The sequence below is a fragment of the Falco peregrinus genome, chromosome 11 (genome assembly GCF_023634155.1).
Source record: "Falco peregrinus isolate bFalPer1 chromosome 11, bFalPer1.pri, whole genome shotgun sequence".
Classification (NCBI taxonomy): Eukaryota; Metazoa; Chordata; class Aves; order Falconiformes; family Falconidae; genus Falco; species Falco peregrinus.
Window position 1 is genome coordinate 17,227,472 of NC_073731.1, and position 23,664 is coordinate 17,251,135.

Here is a 23,664-nt window from a genome sequence, read left to right on the forward strand (position 1 = left end):
TCTAATCAATCCAATTAAAGACTAAAGTAGCCTCATGTGTTTGTACACAAAGCACCCTACTGAAGTGAGTTTTAACAATGCAGCTAAGCAGAACGCTGGGATCAGGCAGAACTCAGTGACCATTATGTAGCTGGTAAGCAGAAAAAGTCTGTAAACTCACCTGCTTGGTATTTTTGAGGTAAATGTTACATTGCCAAAGATAAACACTGTTCATGCACTGTTACCTGTGTTTCTCTTGCAGTGTTTAGTGCTTCACAGATGAGGTGCTTGTTAGCAAATCCTTCCTTTGCAAAAAGCCCACTCCTAAAAGACAAGCTCACAGTATTTCGTACAATGTAACAGGAAAAATATTCATCCTTCATCTTTCTTTCTTCCTCATTAGGAAATACTCAGGAAAACTTTGGGGAAAAAAATAAGATTTAACATCATTGTATTTATTAGGTTCCAAAACAATACACATTCACATCCTTTTGAATACAGTACATTTGGCACAGTAATAATGTTTACGATGAAATAACACTAATGAATGGCAAGAGATTCAAATTACATCCATAAGAAAAAAAGTTCTGTACAAATAAATCCTCACAATAAAAAAAATCTACCCCCCCAACTGAATACATGTTATATTTAGCCAGAACTATTCTGCACATAATTTAAAAAGAGGTAATTTGTAAGCCTTTTTTTTTGAGACAATTATTTTTCACCCTATGGAGAAAAATGTGTTTCCATTTTTTAATAAAGTCTATTTGGGAGGAAAAACAAGAAACAATGGATTCTTTATAATTATTATTATTATTAATAATCTTTTTGGCATTTTGCACTCATTTTACAAAGAAGGAACAAGAAAGATTTTACAGAACAGGCAGAAATGTAACAGAATGTCCATTTTTAAGACTTATCTTTAAAAAATGTTCAAGGTAACAGACAAACCTTCTGATGTAAACCCAATGCAGAGGATCTAGCTATTTATACTGAAGAAATATCTGCCCATGCAAAATTTTTTATCTCCTTCACTTTTCTCTTAGCATCCTACCAAACATTGCAGGTGCTGAGGCCTCTTGAAATACCAATGTTTGCTAATTATCTTCATGTTAGAAATGGGAATACAGACTACATGGCTTGCTTACAAAAGCTTTATGGGATGCTTTTATTCCTTCAAAAGAAATGCTAAAGAGTTTTGTGTAAAGGCCTCTTGTTGTATAAACAGTAGTGCACTATCCGGCAACACGTCTTCCTACCCCGTCTACTCACCTATGGAAAAGAACGCTTTAGCATTGTGATCAGTTCTTGCCTGGATGTCAAAAGCTAACTGTGATGAGAAATAAACAGAGCCAGTGGTGAGACACAAATTGATGGGCAGTTCTACAATATATTTCTAAAAGAGAAAGAAATTTAAACATTGAGATGATGCAATCATTAAGATCATTCTGTGCTGGTACTCAGCTCCAGAAACTAGTCTTTTCCCAGTACAAAAGTTTACTGAAGATAAATTAAATTAAACTAAAGGCTTGATCCATTATTACACCTGTAGGCCAGACAACACATTAATTGATATATCATAAGATTTAATATTTTGAAATCATCATAAGAATATATATAATAATTACACCTGAGTTTTAAAAACAAAACAAAATGGAACTGAATGTTGTCATCAGTAACAGGCTATGAGCAGCCAGACGCAAAACCGACACAGACTAACTCATTTGCTTGAGACCGAGATTATCTCTTAAAGCCAATGATTCACACTTTGTCCGCCACGATTTGTAACATTCCTTTCTCTTTGTGAGCTCTATCATGTCATAATAGAGTTGAAGAGAACTATACAAGAGATTTAGTATAGCTTAATATATGTCTACATCTTTTATAACAAAAACCTCATCTCTCTGACAGTAACTTGAACCAATACACATACAAGAGTATTGCACATGGACATTATTATAATTATTCTTTCATAGACTAACATTTTAATAGTATGCCTGAACATGCAGCAGTTGATACCTCTATATTCAATGAATTCCACAGGCCTTGCAGCAAACACTATATACAAAATCTCACCTGTACAAAAGGCAAAAAAGCTTCTTTAGTGCCACTTTGCCAATCACAAGTATATATATTTTTGTGCAGCTGGAAATCCATGTGCAACAATTAAAATGGATTCCAATGACCGCTCACTCAGTCCAGTAAAATATATAATAAAATGACCTCAGCGATACATGTACACAAACCCCCCCCCCAAAAAAACCCCAACCAAAAAACAACCCCAAAAAACAAACCACAGGGTACTCCTGGAAATATAAGTACATAACACTGTTAGCGTATCTACAGGAGGTAACTTCACATTAGTAATATTGTCCACATGAGTTACCATTTCAATTCATACACAAAAAAATTCAATTTACAACTTCCAACAATGTCAGTTTGTGAATACTTGATCTTCAGTTTTTTAACACACTTCCACATAATGCATGTGTAGCCTTATTTTGTGTTTTCTAAAAGCAGATTTCTTTTTAGATTTTAAACATAAAAAACAATAAACACAGTAGTATTATGGTTTTGTAAAAGTGTGCAAAAGTAACACACTGCTGAGAAAATAAATATAAATAAGAAATCATTTATCAACTTAGCTACAATAGAAAAGGCAAATTTATAATGTTTATAATTAATTTTTAATGTAAAATTAACTGTAAACATTTGCAAGCTTGCCATCACATTAATCGTTCCTTTAAATAGATAGTCAATTTGGTAACATGGATAGTACACCCAATTGCCTGAAAAATTGTGAAATGCCTATATATAGCTGTGTTAAAGTACTACAGGCTTTTTATTCTTTAGCCCTTTAATAACTATCCATGTAATATCTATTTCTTGCTTTAAATCAAACAGTTATCTTTGTGACTCTTCTTATTCCTAAGAGTTTTCCATAAATTGTATGAGGAACTTCATCAAAAGCCTTAACTGATGTGCTGCTTTTTCTGGCCAGCTTTATTTTAAGTTTGTATCTCACCACAATAAACTGGTAATTGCAAATTACACCTCCACACAGGCAGATCTCTTTGCTTTTGCCACAGGGCAACACATGACTTTTTTTGTTCCGCATCTGAGTACAGATCTCACCATAACCACCAGTGCAGAAGAAACAGTCCTCACCTTCTTAGTTTAAATACGTATGACAATTACAGAATGTGATCTGCTACATTGCTTTTAACAGCACGGCTTAATTTTCCATGGAAAAGATGCGATTTTGTCCTCTAGGGAGATCTTAGGAATTAAAGAAAAGTTGCAAATATACGGCAGTGTGTTACATCTACAATTTCTGATACAAAATTGTTTTGCATTGCTTTGTGAGACAGAAATTAAGAGTGCTTTCAGATCAGAAGATTAAAGGAAAAAACAATAAATATATACTTTAACTGGGGATATGGGCTCGGGGTAAGAGAAGTAGTTTTTTATCTATGAGTCTCAGTAATTTCACCTCTTCAGGATCACTTCTTGCAGAATCAGTCATCTGTCAGCCTAATGTTGTCTATGGCAGTAGCTCTTCTCCAAAATAAGAGAACCCTTTAAATTCTTCTTGATTGATTTGTTTTATAATTGTCTCATCCACTAGTGTTAGTACTGGTTCTTCTCGTGTAAAGTCTTGATCAAAGTTATTTACATCCCTTTTGGTTTTCTGAGAAGAAAAATACAAATAAGGTGAATGGCAAAACAGCACAGTAAAATACAAGGTGCTCTCCCTCCTCTCCATCCCCCCAAAGAGCAGAATTTTCTGGAATGATCAAAATAAAAGAGGAGCTACTTCACACAAAGAATAACACATATGAGAGAAGCTACAGGAGCAACTACTATAAATGAGTTCAGGAGAGGCCACAGAAGCAGTACTATAAATGAGTTCCCAGAGACTCACGGGTCTCTGACAGGCGAAGGAATAGCAGTATGATGATAAAGCAGGAAGCTGAGATCAGGACTAGTTTAAAGAAGGCTTTGGCATAGTAGGTGGTACGGCTGTATCCTCTTAGATTTGAACATAATGATATCTCATTTCAGAGGCACAGAGTGAACGGATTTAATTGATTTCCCCACAATATAGCCTACTGTTTCAACTCTAAGTTAACTGTTTATATCTGGCTACACACAACTTTAAAATCAGATGTAGACCTCACAACAGCTCTCAGACCATACCCCTTGAGTTCCACATTGGCAACTCAGCAACTGAATGTCATTCGGAGCACCACGGCCAAGTGTGAAATTCTGGCTCCAGGGCAATCCACCTCAGAACTCTTCTTTATTTCAATGGCATCAGGATTTCCCCATTGAAGTCTAAAGCACTTCACTACTTTAGTGAAGTTGGGCCAACAGAGTGCAACTGTACATGTGCTGGTTGGGATAAAACCTATTAACTAGAGACAACCTTGGGGAGGCTGGCTTGTTGTCCTCGTGGTGCTCATGATGGTGACTACCTGTGACCACTTACATGAAAAAAAAAAAAATAAGGCTACAGGGAAAAACATTCCCCATGGTCATTTCCTTGAGACCTGCACTGTTTGTTTCCCATGTTATAGCAGCACATTTCAGGCATGTACAGGTTCAGGGAACTGGAACAGCCATTTTCCTTTACACTGTCTCTCTTCTCTGTTTCATTAAATCTAATAGTTACCTGAGTGATACTTAATGGAGGCAACACTGACACATTGAAAACTAGCTTTGTGTCCATCCTGCATGTGTCTGAAACTAAGATGATACCAGAAATAGAACAGCTATTTGACTTACAAAGTAAAACTATAAACTCATAAAATGATACATCATAAAGTACACTAAAGTATTTCAAATGGAATATATATCTTCTGTCAATGTAGGTAAATTTTCCTATAAAATATATATATATAAATATATTTCTTTATCAGCTCTACTGAGGCACTAAACCAAATAGTTTTCTTTCTCAGAACTGTAAAAAGGTCATCAACATTCACCTACATTGTTTGGAAGAATTTTATAGATATAGGGAAAGAAAGTTCTATATAAATGCAAGAGACTGTGACTTGTAAATCAAGTACTTTCTAAGTGCACACAACCAAAAATCCACATCTTCTGTCTACAAGATTCCATTAAAAGGAAAGGAATATGGACTTAAACACACATACATATATATATATATTGTTTACATGTGTGATTTCGTACATAAAGACTGGACATAAAGTGTATGTGACCCATATACTGCGAACTACACTAAGCATGAAGGACGTAGGCTTTGGGCTTTATGTTTTTTCCCAGTCATTTGGGCAAATACTGCAAAATAAGAATGAAATTCCATGTGAATTTTTAAATGCATTACATTGCAACTACATCTATGTTATTCTGGTTCCCCCATGTCCTACTGTAGTATTTTCACATACTTGTACAACGAATTTGCTACAGGAATAGTCACTAAAGTAGAAGGAGGTAAGTGAATATTTGTAGAAAGTAGAATTCAAACTGTAGTTATGTGCAAGAGAAACGTGACTACACTTACACTTTAATCACTAGCTATGCAGGACAAATAAGCTCTGGACTAGCTGATAACAAGTACATTATATATTATTTTCAGGTTTTCATACTGAATGTATTTGTGAAAAGTGTTACTTCCTTGCTGAAGCTAAAAGAATAAGATGACAAAGCTTATCAGGCGCAATTAATTACCAATAGCTACTTTTTCCAGAAAACCATCACTAGGATTTGTGAAGGTGTTAGGAGAAAAAGAGTGCAGATGAGTACATCTGAAAAACTGTCCCAACATTGGTGTACCTAAATCCTATCGATTAAAAATAATTGTACTTCCAGCACAACTTTGAGTCCCCAACACTACTGGAACAACAACCAAAGGTATTTGCTTAGATTTAAAAGCCTAGCACTTCTTAAAATATGCCTTCAAGACCGAAAAAGGAAATAGAAGTTTTTACTTTCTCACATTTGTAAGCAATTCCATGTCTTTTTGGCAGCATAGATGTAAATCACCAAATTTATTAACATGACAAGTATGGAGCAATCTAAGATTGCAACTATATACTCGCAAGCCTCACTCAACTGAGTGAGATTAAATAAATCACAGGGAACAAAAGCAAGTGGATGAAGGCATACAACACAAAAGGTAGAGTTCATAACAAGTGCTTCTTTCCAACAGGAAGATTTATTTGAGAAACTCTCCTTTGGAACTTAGGCATTTTCTTCCAGAAGCTATGACTATTTTGCAAGGACTCATCTGCTAAGACAAAACAGGTCTGGTCACATTTCTGCTACTATTGCTATTTTAATGTACATGCACTGTGAATACTCTGCAGGCCAACAGCACAAATCAATATATAGTTGTAGCATGAGGGTTCAGGATGAAGGAATGAAGGGTTGTGGCTGTTTCCTAGCACAGAAGCTGAGAAAAGAAGGAAGATCTGCAAGGTAAGGATAGTATATGAAGGAAACAGTGTGCAGCTATTACCCGACTTTGAACATTAAAAAAAATCGAAGAAAACAAGAAAAATATTTTGATTGGCTGGAAAATGCATTATAAAAAATGTAGTAATTAAAAAATGGGTGGGATTCTGTTTATTTAGCCTGCAGCTCCTGAGACTTTGGGACACTATTTTTAACTTTTTGAACTTTTTTCCAAGTAAGGCTTTTCAATTTCAGATGACTGAAGAAACTAGGATTATTAGGAAAAAAACAGAACTCCAAAACCACAGCTGTCCACTCAAACACACAGAAATTTGATTAGGTTTCAGATGCTACTTCTTTTTTCTCCCTAGACTCCCAAACACGTTGTGTTCACCATGCATTAATGCTACACAAGATCAGGGTCACAGCAGTTACCCAAGAGCTTCCAACATTAAGTGCTAAATTCCACACCACGCAGACTGCTCTACTGCAGGCAGCACGCAGGCAGTCCGGCTCCATCTGCCAGAGCAGCAGCAGTGCCATGGCACTTGGAATGACTAAGAAGTACATGACTCCAGTTCTAAACCTCAGCTGAAAAATGGCTTCTCCACCAGCACAGTATCTCTGATAGTGACAAGAAATAGTGACTCAGTACCTCTTGTGCAGGAAATGTTCTGGCTAGTTGATCTTTTTTTCTAGCACTGTGAATGCTCCACAGGCGCCCCATCTGGGCATTACCCTAGCGTGCCCTGCTTATCCTGGGAGATGTGGACTTGCTTCATGTGGGTGATACGATCCGATTTGATGTAACACTTATGTTACAGAAGTAGAACTCCTTGAATTAATAAATATCAATATGACCTATTACCCATCAAGGATTACAATTCTTAAATCAAGGTCATGTTTTGTTCATTTTGTTCTATTTAAAGATTACCGCTTCTGTTTGAAAAGCTAAAGATATTGGAAATTTTTTAAAAGACTCTCTCTTCATAAAACACCACTTAATCAGCTTTCCTAATTGGCCTGTTCAACTTTGGACATGGGGATGTTATTTCATGAGTCAAAATGCTTTTCTTCTTGAATATCTTCATATAGTTACTAAAAGATTAAAAGAAGCTTTGTATGCTATTAATAAGCACACGCTAAACAGTGGTTTTCTGAACTGGTTTTATTTTCACTACCATTTCAATAAAAAAATTAATTTTCTACCTGCAGTCACAGATGCATGCTTAAAAAACCTCTCAAAAACATGCTTAATAAGGTTTCCAGTGTGTCAGGGATCACCACCAACCTTGACTGTTAATGATTAATAGATGAGACTATATGAATTGCAACAGTGAAAAAAGATATCTAAGCTGATGTTTTTATCACTGAAAATACAGTAAGAAAGTTAGAACTTGCCAGTCCTTCCATTAATTACATGAACCAAATGTGAACAACAGGAGCCTTCAGTATTGAAACAGCACAGAAATACTTGCAAGAAGGGACCTGACAAAGGGTGTTCCAAACCAGGGACCTCATCCATCACCTGGGTCATGAGGCCAAGAGGCTCAGTGGACTCTTCTGCCTAATGAGGATTAAATTAATTCTCCAGCTTGGAGGCCTTAAGAGGCATCTCTCTCTACTCCATCATTTTTTTTCATTTAATCTCCAGAAAATAACCAAAACTCTTTCAAATCTTTTGCAAGCTCAATAGGTCCACTATACCAGGCTGGATTTCTTCAGCAGGTTCAAAGGTTGCTCAGAGAAAGTGAAAGATGGAGGTGGTGGCTAGAAAATGACACTGCCACAAAAGCCTAGGTTTTGTATTTTAGTCTGATTTTCCTACAAATTCACAATAAGTGGTTTAAATATAACTATAGGAATCCTCTTTAAATCAATGAATAGATGTCTGTTTAGTTCACTAGAGAATAAGAAACTAATGCAGAACAGCCAGCCAATATAAGTAACTGAGGCCAGAAATTATCATTATGACAATGAACCAATGTACTGGAAGAAAAAAATATTGTGCTATGACATTTTCCAGTAAGTGAACCTTTTGACACAAAATAGATACAAAGCTCATCCATTATTTTCACAGTCTAAGATACTGTCAGCACAGAAATGCAGATTGGCCTTTCCGCATCACTGAATGGAGCATCTTTAACTTTACCCCACTGCAATTTTCTGTCAATAGCAATGCTTGATGCCTCTTCATATATTTTCAAGCCCACAGTGAAATCCTAGTTTGTCATTCATTTGGGGAGCTTCACTAGAGAACCCTTCCAGTGCAGCACCCAGCTGTATCAGCAGCAAATCAAACATGCAACAGGCACACTAAAACTGGGCAGGAAGCTGCTGCAGCTTCTGATGTGCAGCTACGGGGGCACGTGACAGCAGTGCAGCAGGAACGGGGGGACACAGCAAGAGTCACACCTTCTCATATGTGTTACACAGTATAACTTTTATCCAGAACTTTGCTTCAGTAATAAATGATTCCTGCATTTGACACAGTATCACCAAGAAGTTGTTCTTCGATCAGGATGATCAGAGTTTAAATATTTTGTATTTACTCATCACTGATAAGATTTTTAAGAGCATTTTTTTCAAGACAAATGGAAACTCAAGGCATCAAACAAACTGGTTTGAATCGCAGTTATGTGGCTAACCTCACATTTCACTGTGCTCTCATTCACCTCTCTATTCTGATAGCAAAACCACAGCACAGGCCGCGATCACTTTGACCAATGATTGGATCTCTTTTTATAAAGGTGTAGTACAGGGGTCCTCAAACTGCAGCCTGCAGGCTGGATACAGCCCCCCAGGGTCCTCAATCCAGCCCCGGTATTTACAGACACACACACACATCCCGCTGGGGGTTGGGGGGGGAGACCAAGCAGCCGCAGATGACTGCCTGCCACTTCATCCGCGCACCGGCCCCCTGGTTACAAAGTTTGAGGACCCCTGGTGTAGTAGTTTCTAAGAAGTTGAGACCATTTGTAATGAGCACTCACTTTTGCACTCATTCTATATAGAGAGAAATTCAGTATGAACACTGTGAAAGAAACAGGCTGAGAAGCACAACACTTCAGGCCTGTCTTTCTGTGTATCCTGGTGATGCTTCCTCACAGCACTTCATGCCCTGAGAATCTGTATCAGTATTAGAAGTATTTTCTAGATTGTCTTATTTCAGAAGATATGAAATATATGTTATCAGAATAACTTCACAAGTTTTTTTTTTTTTCATAATGTTAATTGTTCTATTCACGCATGGAAGAGTTACAACAGATCCACCATGAGCTGCAGTATATTCAGCTGAAGGTTATGATAATAAAAAGGGTTTTGACTCCAAGTAGTTTTTACAAGTATACCAACATTCATTACTTCCAAGCAGAGGGTGAGATTTTGTGCTCCTACGTTATGCTTTAATTAAATGTAAAGGACACCTATTTAAGAGGAAGAAGTGGGAAAAAAAACCCAACCCAAACCACCCAATACAGATGTTAGTAGTGGAACAATAGTTGAAAAGCATGCCAACCTATGCAGTCCACCATTTAATCTGTTATGGAAATACATAGATGGTTAACAAACAACAAGCTAATTCAGAGGACTATGAATTTTAAAAGGGATCACTCGTGATCCAGTAAACTGAAATCACCCGTATACTGAAACAGCATGTACCTTTCCTACAAATATGAAATGGGTCAAGTAGGAAAGAGGAATAACCTAAACAATTAGGGGGTACAAACAATTATGTGACTACATGGCCAGGACGGCAGCCTCAGTGTTTCACTTTTGCACAACTTTTTTCCTATCCTACACTCCAAACCCACCACAACAAAACAAACAGCAAGGCAAACAAAACCAAAGCTCTGCAGGTTCACTGACAACCACCCCATGTTTGCAGTCTGGGCAACGAACCTCACCTAGAAGAAGTCACTGTAAAAGCATTGTGCCCTATGGCCCTACTTGGGTGTGGTTTTAGCATGAGTAAGTACCCAGCACTAAAGTTATATATAACCAGACCTGCTTTGTTCATCACCCGATTGCTAAAGCACAAGTCATCTCTGTGCATAACATCAATGGAGACAGATTTCACAGGAACTTCAGGGGAGGTCAGCACTACAGCTTCCCACCTGTGGTTAGTCTTTACTCCCAAGATCCATCTTGTCCGCCTTATCAGGGCTTGCTTCCATTAGAACTTAATCATAACATAGCCACTGCACATAAGCTATGCTATGGTAGAATATGTGCATTTTCTAGAGTGAAAAAAATTGGAGGGGAAGAGTGCTAACTTCTGAATTTCTACACTATGCTATTCCCGTATGGTAGGTTTCTTTGAGAGTTTAACTACACGGGAAACAATTTTATATTTCTTCTTGGGGTGGGGAAGAAATACAAGGAGAGAAAGCAACGGAACAATCACATGAAAAGATACACTTCATCTGCACAATGCAATTTCTACTGCAAGTTTTATGATCCACACTGCTGTGCAGATTTTATATGTGTGCCTCTCTAATTTACATTATATTGGCAAGCCTCCACTAACATCCTCAGCTGCTCTAAGGTCATGATCACCAGCGTCACCTCCCCGCTTACATCCTGGCACACATCCAAGATTAGTCCATCTTCAGTTTTGTTCTCCTGATATTGCATTGTAACCATTGTTGTTACAGCAGAGTAACAGTGGTCAGGATTGGTGCAGCTGTGACATGCAAAATGAGCTGCTGGTGAATCCTACAATACGTGTGTAGAAGCCTTTTTGTCTTCCTGATCACTAGCGCTTCAGTGCAGAGGACTGGCTACACCCAGAAAGCAGAGCTGACTTGCAAAGAAGAGAAAGAAGTGATGCAAAAGAGTTGGTAAGTCGAGGGGCACATGTCCCTAAAATTCCAGTGGCTTCCAGGAGACGTCCCATAAATTACTAAAAAAATTACAGAAATACAGATAGTCTAGCAGTGCACTGAGATACTTGTCCACATTTATACTGTAAAAGATGCATAGGTTTATTTTGCTTTACATTCTTTAAGCAATCACACACATACAAAAAAGGAATAAATTATGGAGACTCTGATGCTAGTGAATAGGTGAATGATGTAATGAAATATTGCAAGATCTCTGCCATGTATCCTGAATAAATACTGACCGACTGACTTTCCAAAATTTTATTCTGCCTATGGTCACTTACTCCACTTAATTACAGAAAAATAACACATTATGGAAACCTTCCTGAATATGTTACGACATTATAAATATATAGCAATATCTTGTGATTCTGAGCCCCTCCTCTGTTGAGGAGGCATGGACATGTGCATTGTGACACTGGATGCAAAGAAACGCCACAGCATGAAAGGTAACAGCAAGCTCGTACAGTGGGAGCATTGTTCCAAGACTCAGCTACACACTAGAATGGTTTGCACTATAGGCTGTAGAGCAGGAATGCTACAGAGTTTTTGGAAAGACTGCCTTCAAAACATTTTGGGAAACTCATGCTCTTTGATGATGATCTCTAGCTCATTAAGAATAAAGCTTTTAGAGTTTGACATGGATGATGTGCATGACAGGCTTTCATACAGAAAAATGGTATAGCAGGTCTCACCTTATACACAGAAAGCTACACACTGACGGCTTAATTCCAAGGCTACTGAATTGTTAGAGATCATGTTTTGAAGTCTGATGATTATTTTTAAGCCTTTGCCAAGACAGATTAAAATAAAGATACGTGACTTTTTAGAAAGCAGCTGAAGCTTTTTTTTAAACTAATGCACAGTCATACAAATTGTAGACTGTAAAAAAAAAAGGGCATTGCGCAATTATACATGAATGCCTACTAGTTCTGCATCTCAGCGTATCTCCTTTCCACCTTTCCTCCAGACACTAAAACTGCTTTTTCAGAACACAGATATATTAAAAGAATGCAATAAGACATAGCAGAGTTTGTAGTGACACAGCTTTCATTCTTGGTTCTGCTACTGATCTGCTTTAAGCTTGAGCAATTTTCCCTTCACTATGTATTTAATTTTCTTCCTATTTTTGTTTTCCTATACATGGATTGTGTTCTGTCTATCATTACCTATGATCTCTTGACTGTCTTTCACTTATATGGCTTTTTATACAGTGGGAACCTAGTCTTGCCAGGAACTCAAGCTGTTATTGCAGATCTGGGGACACAAATTGAATTTCTTTTTCTTCTTGTTCTTGTCAAATATAAACACAATCCTTCAGAGGGTCATAGGCAATCATGATCTTCAACTCCTTCTGTTCCATATGCCACAATTAAGCAAAGGGAATCATTGTTCTGCAGGTCCTTTGCAAACAGAAATATGGCATGCAAATCAAGGAACAAGATCTGCACTTAAGGTTTTTCATAAATATCTAGACTGAATGTTGTTGTCATCCCGCATAATTTCAGCATATGACTCCTGGAGCATGCTGTTGAGAGGACCAGTACAAGGTCTGTGCCTCCACAGTAACAAAATCCCTTGTAACAGCACAGCAGCATAACAGGAAAGCAGCAGTTAATGAAGTGCTAGGATTTCTTACCATTTAAAGACACCTTCCCTGTTCTCCTACTGAAGATAAGTGCCTACATATCATCTGCTTCAGCCCGCCATCTGATATTAGTGCATATGTCAATGGAATTGTTTTGCACTAGTATGCCGAGCTGTGAACACATACATTGACAAATCTTTGCTGCCCATTTTGCATTAACATCCTAGTAAGACACTGGTGTTAACTTTACGCTTGCATTACCATGGTGTACAGCTAATACAAAAAGTTCTGCACAAGAAATAAACCCAAAGACAAATCTGCTCTTACATTCTATGTTCACTGGACTCCAGCTGTGAATGGGACTAGTGACGGACTGCCAGCCTTTGATGAATCTTCACTTTCTTCTGATAAATTCCTCTCCACTGTCTGATAATGAGCTAGGTGTTACTGCTTCTTAAATCACCTGGTGTTTTGCCAATGGCTTCTAATGACATCAGAAACAGGCCCAACCCAGGAATATTATTTATATTAATATAAAATTAAAGTATTTCTGTTTGAATGCTTAAGAATGCACTGTAAGTAATAAGATGATTTCACTTAATGGTTTATTTTCTGAAAATTGCACTGGAGATTAAAGCAGCCAAAAAGCGAAATAGAATTTGTCTTATTCTGAGGAAGTGCTAAAGGAAAGCAGGAACATTTGGGCTGCTTATCAGTCCATTCCAATGGGCACCACTTAACAATGTATGTTTAACAGATGGTTAAATGAACCTATATAATTCAGTATGAAAAGATTTTAGTGCTGTAAGACCAGAACTCCACAAAACTAAACAAATACTGCTGGATCTCCAGTACAGAATCAAAAGCAGCATAATAAAAGTTGTTTAATTTATAAATATTTGGAAATCTGCAGTGCTGGGAAGTAGCTTTAAAACTTCTGTAATTCTAGTGTTGTGGCAATCACAGCTAAAACCAGCTGCTGCAAGCACTGGTTCTGAAGAGAAAAAAAACCAAAAAAACAAGACTAACTGAATAAGCAAATTCTGGGAAAACAGAATCTTGTTGATTCAAACAAACAACATCGAAATCCCTTAAAAGTACCAGCTCAGTTACTCTTGATTCCTCTTAAGTTGTGATGCAAACTGCACATATGTTCCTCGAAAACTATATACTGACACTCAGCAAATTTAGTGGTTGTACAAAGTGCCAAGCTAGCTGAAACTTTTGAAATCAAGATCCTTTACTTAGCTGAGGGAAGAGGCAGAAGTTTTACAGACTTTTTTGCCCTGCCCAGCCACATGCTGGACCGATGGGCAAGGGCTACGTTGCAGGTAGTTATGGTAGTGTTGTTCACAACTGGGTACTGCAAGCTCAGCTGAGATCTTGAACTTCATCGTTTGCCAATAGCCAATGCTTCTCAATCAGCCGTGACCTGGCTAACACTTGAACCAGCAGCAGAAAAGTGTAACTTTTAGGAACCAGCTGACATGAAATACTCTAATTCATGATACCTTGTGGCGGGGCAGCATGCAAAGAAAAGTGTTTGACTTTAACTATTATGGCTGTTTGTAACAAAAATGCTGTCCTGAAAGTCCACATTCATTTTTCTTTAGTTTTTCTAAAGGATATATGTTAGCCATTCTGAAAAATATTCTTCCCTGTTTCTAAATTTTTTTTTTTTTGTAAACCAGTATTAATCACCATGGCGTCACTCTCAGAAGAAAGCCCACTGTTTTCCTATGCCTGAAATGCCTGAAGCAAGTGGGGAATACATAATGTGCAATGTTTAACAATGGTACATGAGGGTCTGAGGTCTCAAGATCACTCTCCAGTGTTTTGTCTAAGCAGTAACACTTCATGCAAAAGCATGCAGTATAGCCCCTTGCGTGCCCATCTGCTAAATGCTCATTGCCATGCACTGATGACTGAATGGAAATATATTATGAAACTGAAGGGACACCTCAAGGTTATTAGGCCTAAAAATGGACCTACCTTGACATTTTCCCCATATTGAAGGCCTTACCTTAAAGAGGGACATTCACACTGAAGCAAACTTGAAAAGAGAGAACATTTATACAAAAAGAAATTTACTTGGCCTGTAATTTCTTATGTTCCTTTTGGTGCTACTGAATGATACTGCATTTTACAGGGCTTCTTCCCCACAGTGTAAAGGCAAAGTCATAATTCTGCACGTATGATGATACAATCCACTGTCACAAAAAGATAGAGGTGTGCCAAAAACCCCCACCAAAAGTGTGTCATGACTTCCCAACACCAGGTTAAAAATCCCTTCTTAAAAAGTAAAAAAAAAAAAAAAAAAAAAAAAAAAAAAAAAATCTTCGCCTGTTAGCAGTCATGTATGAAAACAAATCTGAGATTACAGAACTTATGTGTCAGGCTAATATAGTTGAAAGTTTTCTCCAGAAACGTGGTCCCTCTTTAAGGATTCCAGCCATATTTCACAGTAAGCAGACGACTGCTGCAGCAATTTAAACGCACACCTCTCTAACTGAACACATTTTTGGGAGCTGTTCAGTGAGGCACCCACCCATGAGGCAGGTGCGGCCTCTGCCCATTTGCCTGTGCAAACAAGCCAGCGGCACACTCTGTAGGTGCTGAATTGTATTTGCTATCCCAGTTTCCAAACACTGTGGGCATCCAGCTTGTCATAAGCCATCGACAAAGTGTTGCCAAAATTTTGCCAGTTTTTCATTCATTTAGGGGAGGGGGGGAGGGCGGGGAAAATTTCCAGTGCTTGCTTACTCCAGCTGTAACCCACAATCATTGGCTAGGTCTAGATTTTCATATTTGGGAATTATTTTATTTCAAACCTTTGCTGCAGCACAAAACTGAAAGAGGACACATTGCTGGCATCCTTAAGTCAAGACCTAACAAGGGAGTTTAGGTTCACAAGGAAACTGCATACAGACAATGTGGCTCAGATCGTGATAACTAAGGGGGGAGGGACTTTAATAATGGTTTATTATTATCTTAAGAGTTGCTAGAGCTGAGAGAGAGGTGCAAATTACCGTAGGAAATTTGAGACTGAGGATCAAGATGAAATCTGCTAACACTGAGGTCTGGTATACCATAGAACACTCTTCCAAGGGAAGTGCTATGCATTCAGTCAATTTAAAAGCCAGGCTGATCTTGAGCACTGGGTTTTTAACACTTCTCAGGGATATTTCTTCACTGTCACAGAACTTTGCATTAAGCATCCCCTGAGATCACCACAAAGTGGAAACTGAGGCATGAAAAGATTAGGTGATAAACCCTGGACCACACCACAAGTTTCCAGAAAATCTGGTAGAGGAACTTATGTACCTTGCAATTCTCCGGTTTCTGATTTAACTGCTAGACCAACTCTCTACCCCTGAGAAGTCAGAACTGAAGAAGGAACATACAAATATTCAGAAAACATTCTCAGTGATGTAACAGTAGGAATGGAAGAGACTACAAAACGAAGGGAGTCACAGTAGATTAAATAAATGGGCCAGCAGCAGCTGCTGCTGCTCCATACCGCAAGTTACAATTCTGCAATAGACTGTCTTGTTCATTTTGTTTCTAATGCTCTTGAAGAAAGCGAGCTTTTAAAATGGAAGACCAAGAAATTATGAATGCATAGAGGAAATTAAAATAATGTATTGTTCTGTGAAAGCTGCACGTTCACAGTACATCATCGTAATGTGATTATTTTGTTAACTTCATCTCCATAAAGCTACACTATGAATGGATTGCCACAGGCACTGATAAAGCCATTAGGGATGAAACTTTGGCTTAATTGCTAAAAAGAAATACATATGGCAAACATCTGTTTTACCAGGCTTTGTATTACCCTCTGGCTCAGAGTTCTTCAGTTTTTTCATGTTGAGGACATTTTAGTCAAAGTCTCAAATTTCCCCAACCTTGACATTTACAACAGGCTGGATGAAAATGACAAGTCTGTTTGCATGCACGTTTCAAGGGTTGACAGTAAAAACCCAGCCTGAAAGGACAGGACTGTGCTGTGGTGGGACTGCCCTTGGTGCACAGCACCTAACAGCTTCCTTCAGCTCACAGCTCTTCGCAGCACGTTGTGACCAACAGCATAAGAAACAGGAGCATGATTTTATTGTGCTGGTCTAAGTCTACAATAACTAAGAAGAAATCACTTAGAGGGATGGAACATTTCTCCTTTGAGGAAAAGCTGAGAAAGTTGGGGTTGTTCTGCCTGAAGAAGAAAAGGAGACCTTACCGTGGTCTTTCAATACTTTAAGAGGGCTTATAAGACGGGGACAAACTGTTTAGTAGGACCTGTTGTGATAGGACAAGGGGTAAAGGTTTTAAACTAAAAGAGGGCAGACTCAGACTAGATGTAAGGAAGAAATTTTTCTTGATGAGGGTAGGGTAGTGAAACACTGACACAGGTTGCTCAGAGAGTGGAAGATGCCCCGTGCCTGGAAACATTCAAGATCAGGCTGGACAGGACTCTAAGCAACCTTATCTAGCTGAAGGTGTCCCTGCTCATTGCAGCGGGGTTGGATTAAATGACCTTAAAAGGTCCCTTCCAACCCAAACTATGCTATGATTCTATGATTCAATTAAATTGATGCTCACATGAGGCTACCACCGATAGTCAAATAAGCAACAAATTTTGGACAGTGATGTTCTTCCATGCCTGGCAAGTATGACTGGGTTATCATGTATCTTTATGCCACTTATGCACACCTCTCTGAGCTTCACTGACTGATGCGAGTGGCATGTTCAGTCTGGAAAGCCTGCAGCTGGCCAGCTGTGCTTTCAGAAATGGCACACAATTTCTTGCAGGGAATCTAATAAGATACGGAGAAGACTGAGGAAAAAGCAAAATACAACAAAATATACCTTTGCTTCACTGTTTCAAATATAAGTTTTGCCAGTAAATAAGCTTCACTGTTTCAAATATAAGCTTTGCCAGTAAATAACAACTTGGCACAATATAAATTTCATCAATACACATTAAAGGTGAAGCAGCAACCTGTTTCAATTGCTGTTTTTAATGCCTATTTTATTATTTGGTATAGGACAGACAGAATCATCCCATCATGTCACTAAACAAGATCTACCACACCTACAATCATACCAATGACTTTGGTAATAAATTAATTTACTGCACCCTTGTTTTCACTTGTAACGTGGCAAATGCATTTTGAAAACTGAAATAAGCAATTCAGCTAAGCCAGGAGCATAAACATGGAAACAAAGAAAGACAGAGAGCAGAGAATCATGGAATACTATCAAGGCCTTTGTGGTCCTTGGGCAATAAATTATGTTGCAAACCACAGCCTGATCTTATGGTTACCGATTAGGGAAATTTCATTCTCCAAACAGAATCAAATTCCAGGAAGGACACATGAGACAAAATATCTCAACGTAGGAACAAAATGCCTCAAAGGGATTTGTGTCTCACAACAGTGGCTGTGGAGAAAAGATATCTGTCTGCACTAAAACTGTACTTATTTCTTGCATATTCAATTACATATTCAGTCTGCATTAAAAGCAGCAGGCAAGAAAAATATTCAGAAAACTTCAAGACAGTCTGTGAAATTAAGAATTGGGTTTGAAGAACAGCAGAAATGATCTTCAAGAGACAGTGTCAAGGTCACTGGAGCTCAGGTGTAACAAATATCCTCTTCATAGCTGTCCAAAAGTTTGCTTGGACGCACCCCAGAACGACTACTCTTTCTATAGTAGCCTAACATTTATAATAGCTCTACATGGAACAAGCCCTCAGTATACAAGCCCTCAGTATGGTAAACCATAATATATATGTGTAAATAATTTTGCCACTGAGAAGCCTCGTAATTCTGGATTTATGAAAGGAAGGGCTGGTAGAAAATATGCATCATAGGAGGTGTCCGCAGTGCATTTTCACCCTTTGTATTCTCTATTCCAAGACATTAAGCTGGAGGAGCAGCCAAAGATCCTTCACAGCAGGTTTCAGGGCCATCCAATCTGCTTCCATTGTCTGTACTTAGCACAACCTGGTGTGGCACTCCTGTCACTGCTTAGCAATCTAAACCTCAGCCACTTGTATGAGTGCTCTGCCCAGGGCACTCTTGCAAGCCTTCAGAAAGTATAGTCTGTTTTTCAAGGACCTTTTAGACTTCAGTAATTTTCATTCCAAGGCTGAAAACAGTTAGGAAAGAAATTTCAGCTTCTAAAACATCACTAGATAATCAAATCATGTACAAACTAGGACACTGATGGTATAGTTCTGGTATAATAAGGAATATATTTGCATCCATCCACAGTGCGAATGAGATTTTAAAAAAACACAGACCTCAAAAGTCTGGCTAATAAACAGCCATGCCGTGTTTCTTCCAAGTCCAGCTGAAAAATTCAGTCTTAAGGCTGGCAGAGCTAAGACTACATACTTGAACAACTGAGAAGCACAAGCCTTACAGCACCATGTAATATAGCTCCTCAGAAAATCTATTATGGCAGAGTAATAATAAAAGGTGACAGAAGAGGAAGATGGCTGTGCTAAGCAAGGAACTTGCATGTTTTTGGGAGCAGTGGAGTAGTGAGGAGGAACTGAAGCAAGGTGTTTCCACACTAGCACCTCTGTGACCTCCCTTGGCAGATTATTCCATTGTCTGATGGGACCTCAGTGTTTGACGATTTTCTCTAATGACTTTACCTGTTTAGCATCAGCATTTCACATTGCCCAGAGCTCATTCGAATAGATCCTATGGATTTTTTTTTTTAAAGTCTGTATCATATAGTAATTATAAAATTTCCCCCCTTAGTCACCTTAACAGTTGGTCAGAAAATAGATGAATATTTGTGTAAATATATGCATTCTTGCATGAGCAAAATTTTGTATGTGCATGCAAAACCCAATTTGAATGCACAAATGACTATATATGCATTTTATGCTTTTTTTCCTACTTACATGTACACTCACATAACATGCAAGAATGTCTATTTTCTGACTAATAATCTGGCCTCTCTTCTCAGGTATTTTCACAGAGCTAGGCTCCCCGAACATAAGATTAAAAATATATATTTTTAATCCCTTTTTAATATTACAAGTAACTCTTAAATAATCAACAGTCCTTTATCAATACTGAAAGGTGTTAAAAACCAGAAAACATCCCAAATGCAGGCATTAGTTATGTTTTTTCCGTAGTTATTCCATAGCTATGGAACAGTTAAGCTTGTTAATCTGAATCAATGAATCTCAATGCTACACCCACAACTGAATTTAGAGAGAAACTCCCTATCCAGATTTTAAAGCAGACTTTATTTCACTAGTGTTCACTTTCTTCCCTCTTTCCTGTATTTTTCAAACTGAGTGCAATCTCTAGCTTGGCAAGTATACAAACCCATCTTTTCAGTATTTGAAATTTTTTGCCCTAGATTCCTTTACCATTTCTGAAGGTGCATAATTAATAATTAAATTTTATTCAGGTGATCTTCCTCTCCAGCCTACAGATATATCACACTTTACTTTCCAACTAATAAATTGTTCAGTTTTAACAGGACAAGTAAAAATTTCAGTATGATCCTGCCCAAAAATTACAAAACAACAAAATCCAAACAACTGCAAAAGTTATACAGCTGGTAGATCATAAACATAGTGTAAATATGTAAGGTATATCCTTTCTAAGTGTAGCAAAGTTATCAGTAAAAGTTGATAGGACCAGGTTACTGGGGAATACAGTTTAGCAGACTGCGAACATGAAAGTAATAGGGATGCCTGTAACAGACTACACATTACCTGAATTCACCACCATAAAAAACAAGAGTTCAGAAAAAACCCAAGCATACAGAGCTACTAAACTGCAGGAATCAAATTTGGTAGAATAAAGAAAGTTGGCATATATAATATGGAAAGAAGTAGTATGAAAATCTGATGTTACAGAAGCAGCCTGAAGAAAAATGAGAAAAGGTGTAAATAGAGATAAAATCATCCTAACAATTTTTAAAGAGCAAGCAGCTGTCTTGAAAATTATAAAAAGGACTACGCCAAAATAATCTGAAACCACTACTAAAGCTGAAATAGCCAACTAAAATACCATTAAAGAAAGCAGAAAAGGACAAAAGGAACAAAACAACAGAAATTAATAAAATAGGAATGACTTTACAATGTAACAGAAGTGAAATAATTACCAGAATGAGAAAGAAGCTGCACTGAGAAAGTATTTATATCAGCAGTGAATAAAAACATCTCACATACTAAATGCCTCCTGACTTTTAAGAAGTACCACCACAGCAGGAATACTTCGAAAAATAATAAAGGCCTCATAAAAATACGTATTGTCAAAGGGACTGTGCATCTTGACCACGAAAGGAGAACAGCCAATAAACAGACTAGACCTGAGGAATCTGGGTCTTACTAGATGCAGGCATTAAGTAAAAATTACTTTGGAATTGTGCATCCTGATTTGGTAACTGTCTTACTGATGAATACAAAGCAAAGCAACAAAAATTACTGTGAGATGAAAGGCCAAATTTGTTGAAAACAGGCAAAGAGCTACACACACGCGACTCAGCTGAACACCAACTGGGGCTGGCTGTGACCACTGGAGCGCTGTGGAACCTAACTGGAAAGCAGTTAGTTGCAGTATTAAATAGGCTTCTGACAGATACTAAATGTGGTTAACTTGGGGTTTACACTTCCTGCAGCAGTGCAGAGACTTGTAGATCAGCTCAGGCACTCGGTGCAGCCTGGTCACACCTCCAGAGCAGAGCGGGGCAACAGGGTAAGGGAGCCAGCATGACCCGCTGGCTGGACCCTTTCCAGGGCAGGGGCTGGCTCAGGCATCCCTCTGCCTGTAGCTACCACATTACATTTCCATTCTCAAAGAAATACATTAAAAACTTCCTCATATGATAACACTGTATGTTACTATTACTCCTAGAAAGACACTCATAAAGGCAAAATTTCACTTACAGCTGTCAATCTCTTTGGGCTCTTTCTGCATAGCTACAGAGGGTGAGACTTGTCCAAGAGTGGACTCTGAGAAGCTACGTCAGGCTCCAGTTCTGGACAGGCAGCCTCACTGCCACCACCTACGCAGGCAACTTGGGGACATGCATCTCACTGGACTAAAAGTAAATGCATTAAATGCAACAGACATCAATTCTGCAATAACAGAGGGGACTTTTTCACCTCTAAATTTAAGTTAGAATTCAGTGTTGAGCCCAAAGTTGTTTGGTTTTTTTGGTTTGGGTTTGGTTTGTTTTTAAATACCTTTGTAAACTACCTAAATAAAGAAACAAATAAGTATCTTCATCGTATTTACAGGCAAATCAAACATTGTGATTAGAAATGTGCAGAGTCAAAAGACAAAAATCAAAGGATTTATCATAAAATTATTCTCTTATACTGTTCAAGCACAAAATTAACTGCACACATTCCCAGCTGAAAAGCTGACATTTGGTGAACTAAGTATTTTCATCCAGAGGAAGACAAGAATAAGTAAAGTATTTTTGTTTGGCTTTTGTAGTTTCTGCATGTGGAGCTGCTCTTTACATGTTATTGCTACTTTAAAATAGAAATACTTGATTATTACCCAGGAAAATATAAGTACACCAAATTATTTAACCACAATGGCCCAGGAAGCTATTTTTTCAAGTATCTTCAGTTAAAATATTAACCAGAAATTCTTTCCTCTGTCTTTCACTGCAAAATCTAGTGGCCATTGGCAATGCAGGACTGTAGCAGATTTCACACAGAAAATACAGTATATACTCAACTGAAATAAACTCTTCCGATCAAGGTATCTTTAGGAACACAGGAAAATAATTAAAACAGGGCCTTGAACCCTCTCATGGTTTATGTGACTGAACACGGACATCTTCCTGTGCATTAAATCTACTCCTGACACTTACCTTCACAGAAAAAATGTCGAGGCAATCTTTTCAGTGCACTTTTTATGTTACTGTTTCAATCCCCAAATGTTGCATCAGATAATCTCACACCTCAGAAAAGCCAACAACTAGATCTATCAAACCAAGTTTTCTCTGAATGTTACGCAAACTGCTACTTACAATCCGAGGTTTGAAGGGTGGCTTGATTTTCCTTTGTTCTAGAAGAACCCAGTCAATTTCCTTGAAAAACGGATGCTGCTTAATCGCGTCTTCCCCGTTTTGTGATGCCACACAGCCAAGTCGCTTATTGGGGTTTTTTGTCATGAACTACAGGGTGGGAGGAGGGAGAGGAGGAAAAAGTTACAACATGGATGGCAGTGGCTGGAAACCATTTGCAGTCCAATTACACATTTACAATTCCTAAAACCTAGATTTTAGAGACAGCCTCCTTTCAGAAAGTTATTTTTTCTGTACGAACAACAAGGATGACCCTCTAAATTTCAGAGGTTCCAGGCAAACTAGGAGATTCAGAGACTCTGAAGTGTACGTTTCCTGCAGGAAGCTCTTTCAACTGATTGCTGAGACCTCCTAATTTCATCTGGCTGGGAGTGCTACAGGAACAGATTCTCTTTCAGCACTTCTAGTTCCAGCTTTGGCCAAAAATACTCTAGGAAAGAAAGAAAATATTCAACCCTCCACAGACATTTCCAAATAGATAGTCAGGATAGCTCTTATTTGCTCTATATTAACTATTATTTTGGGGGATAGGGCTTACATATTATGCTTACTGTTGTTTATTTCCTTTGGATATGTAGGTTGCAGAATCATACAGTTCATTCAAGCAGACACATGAAAAGCCATAACCTTCCTACTAATTTCTAGAATTTTATTCTAATACAAGCCAGAAGAGCACCTGGAGCTATGTCAATTGCCCATGTCCTGTTTCAGGAAATA

General features: G+C 38.1%; 1 protein-coding gene across 3 annotated transcripts in view; it reads right to left on the reverse strand.

Annotated features, from left to right (window-relative positions):
• Nucleotides 1-413: 413 nt before the first annotated feature.
• PRKCE (protein kinase C epsilon) overlaps nt 414-23,664 on the reverse strand; it is a 293,743-nt gene continuing 270,492 nt past the window's right edge. For all 3 annotated transcript variants that reach the window (XM_005238684.3, XM_027788618.2, XM_027788617.2), the window contains 2 exons: nt 22,891-23,037; nt 414-3,670 (listed from right to left, as the gene is read on the reverse strand). In XM_005238684.3, coding sequence (XP_005238741.1) covers nt 3,524-3,670; nt 22,891-23,037 — 294 coding nt within the window. In that variant the 3' untranslated portion in view covers nt 414-3,523. The remainder of the gene's footprint in view (nt 3,671-22,890; nt 23,038-23,664) is intronic.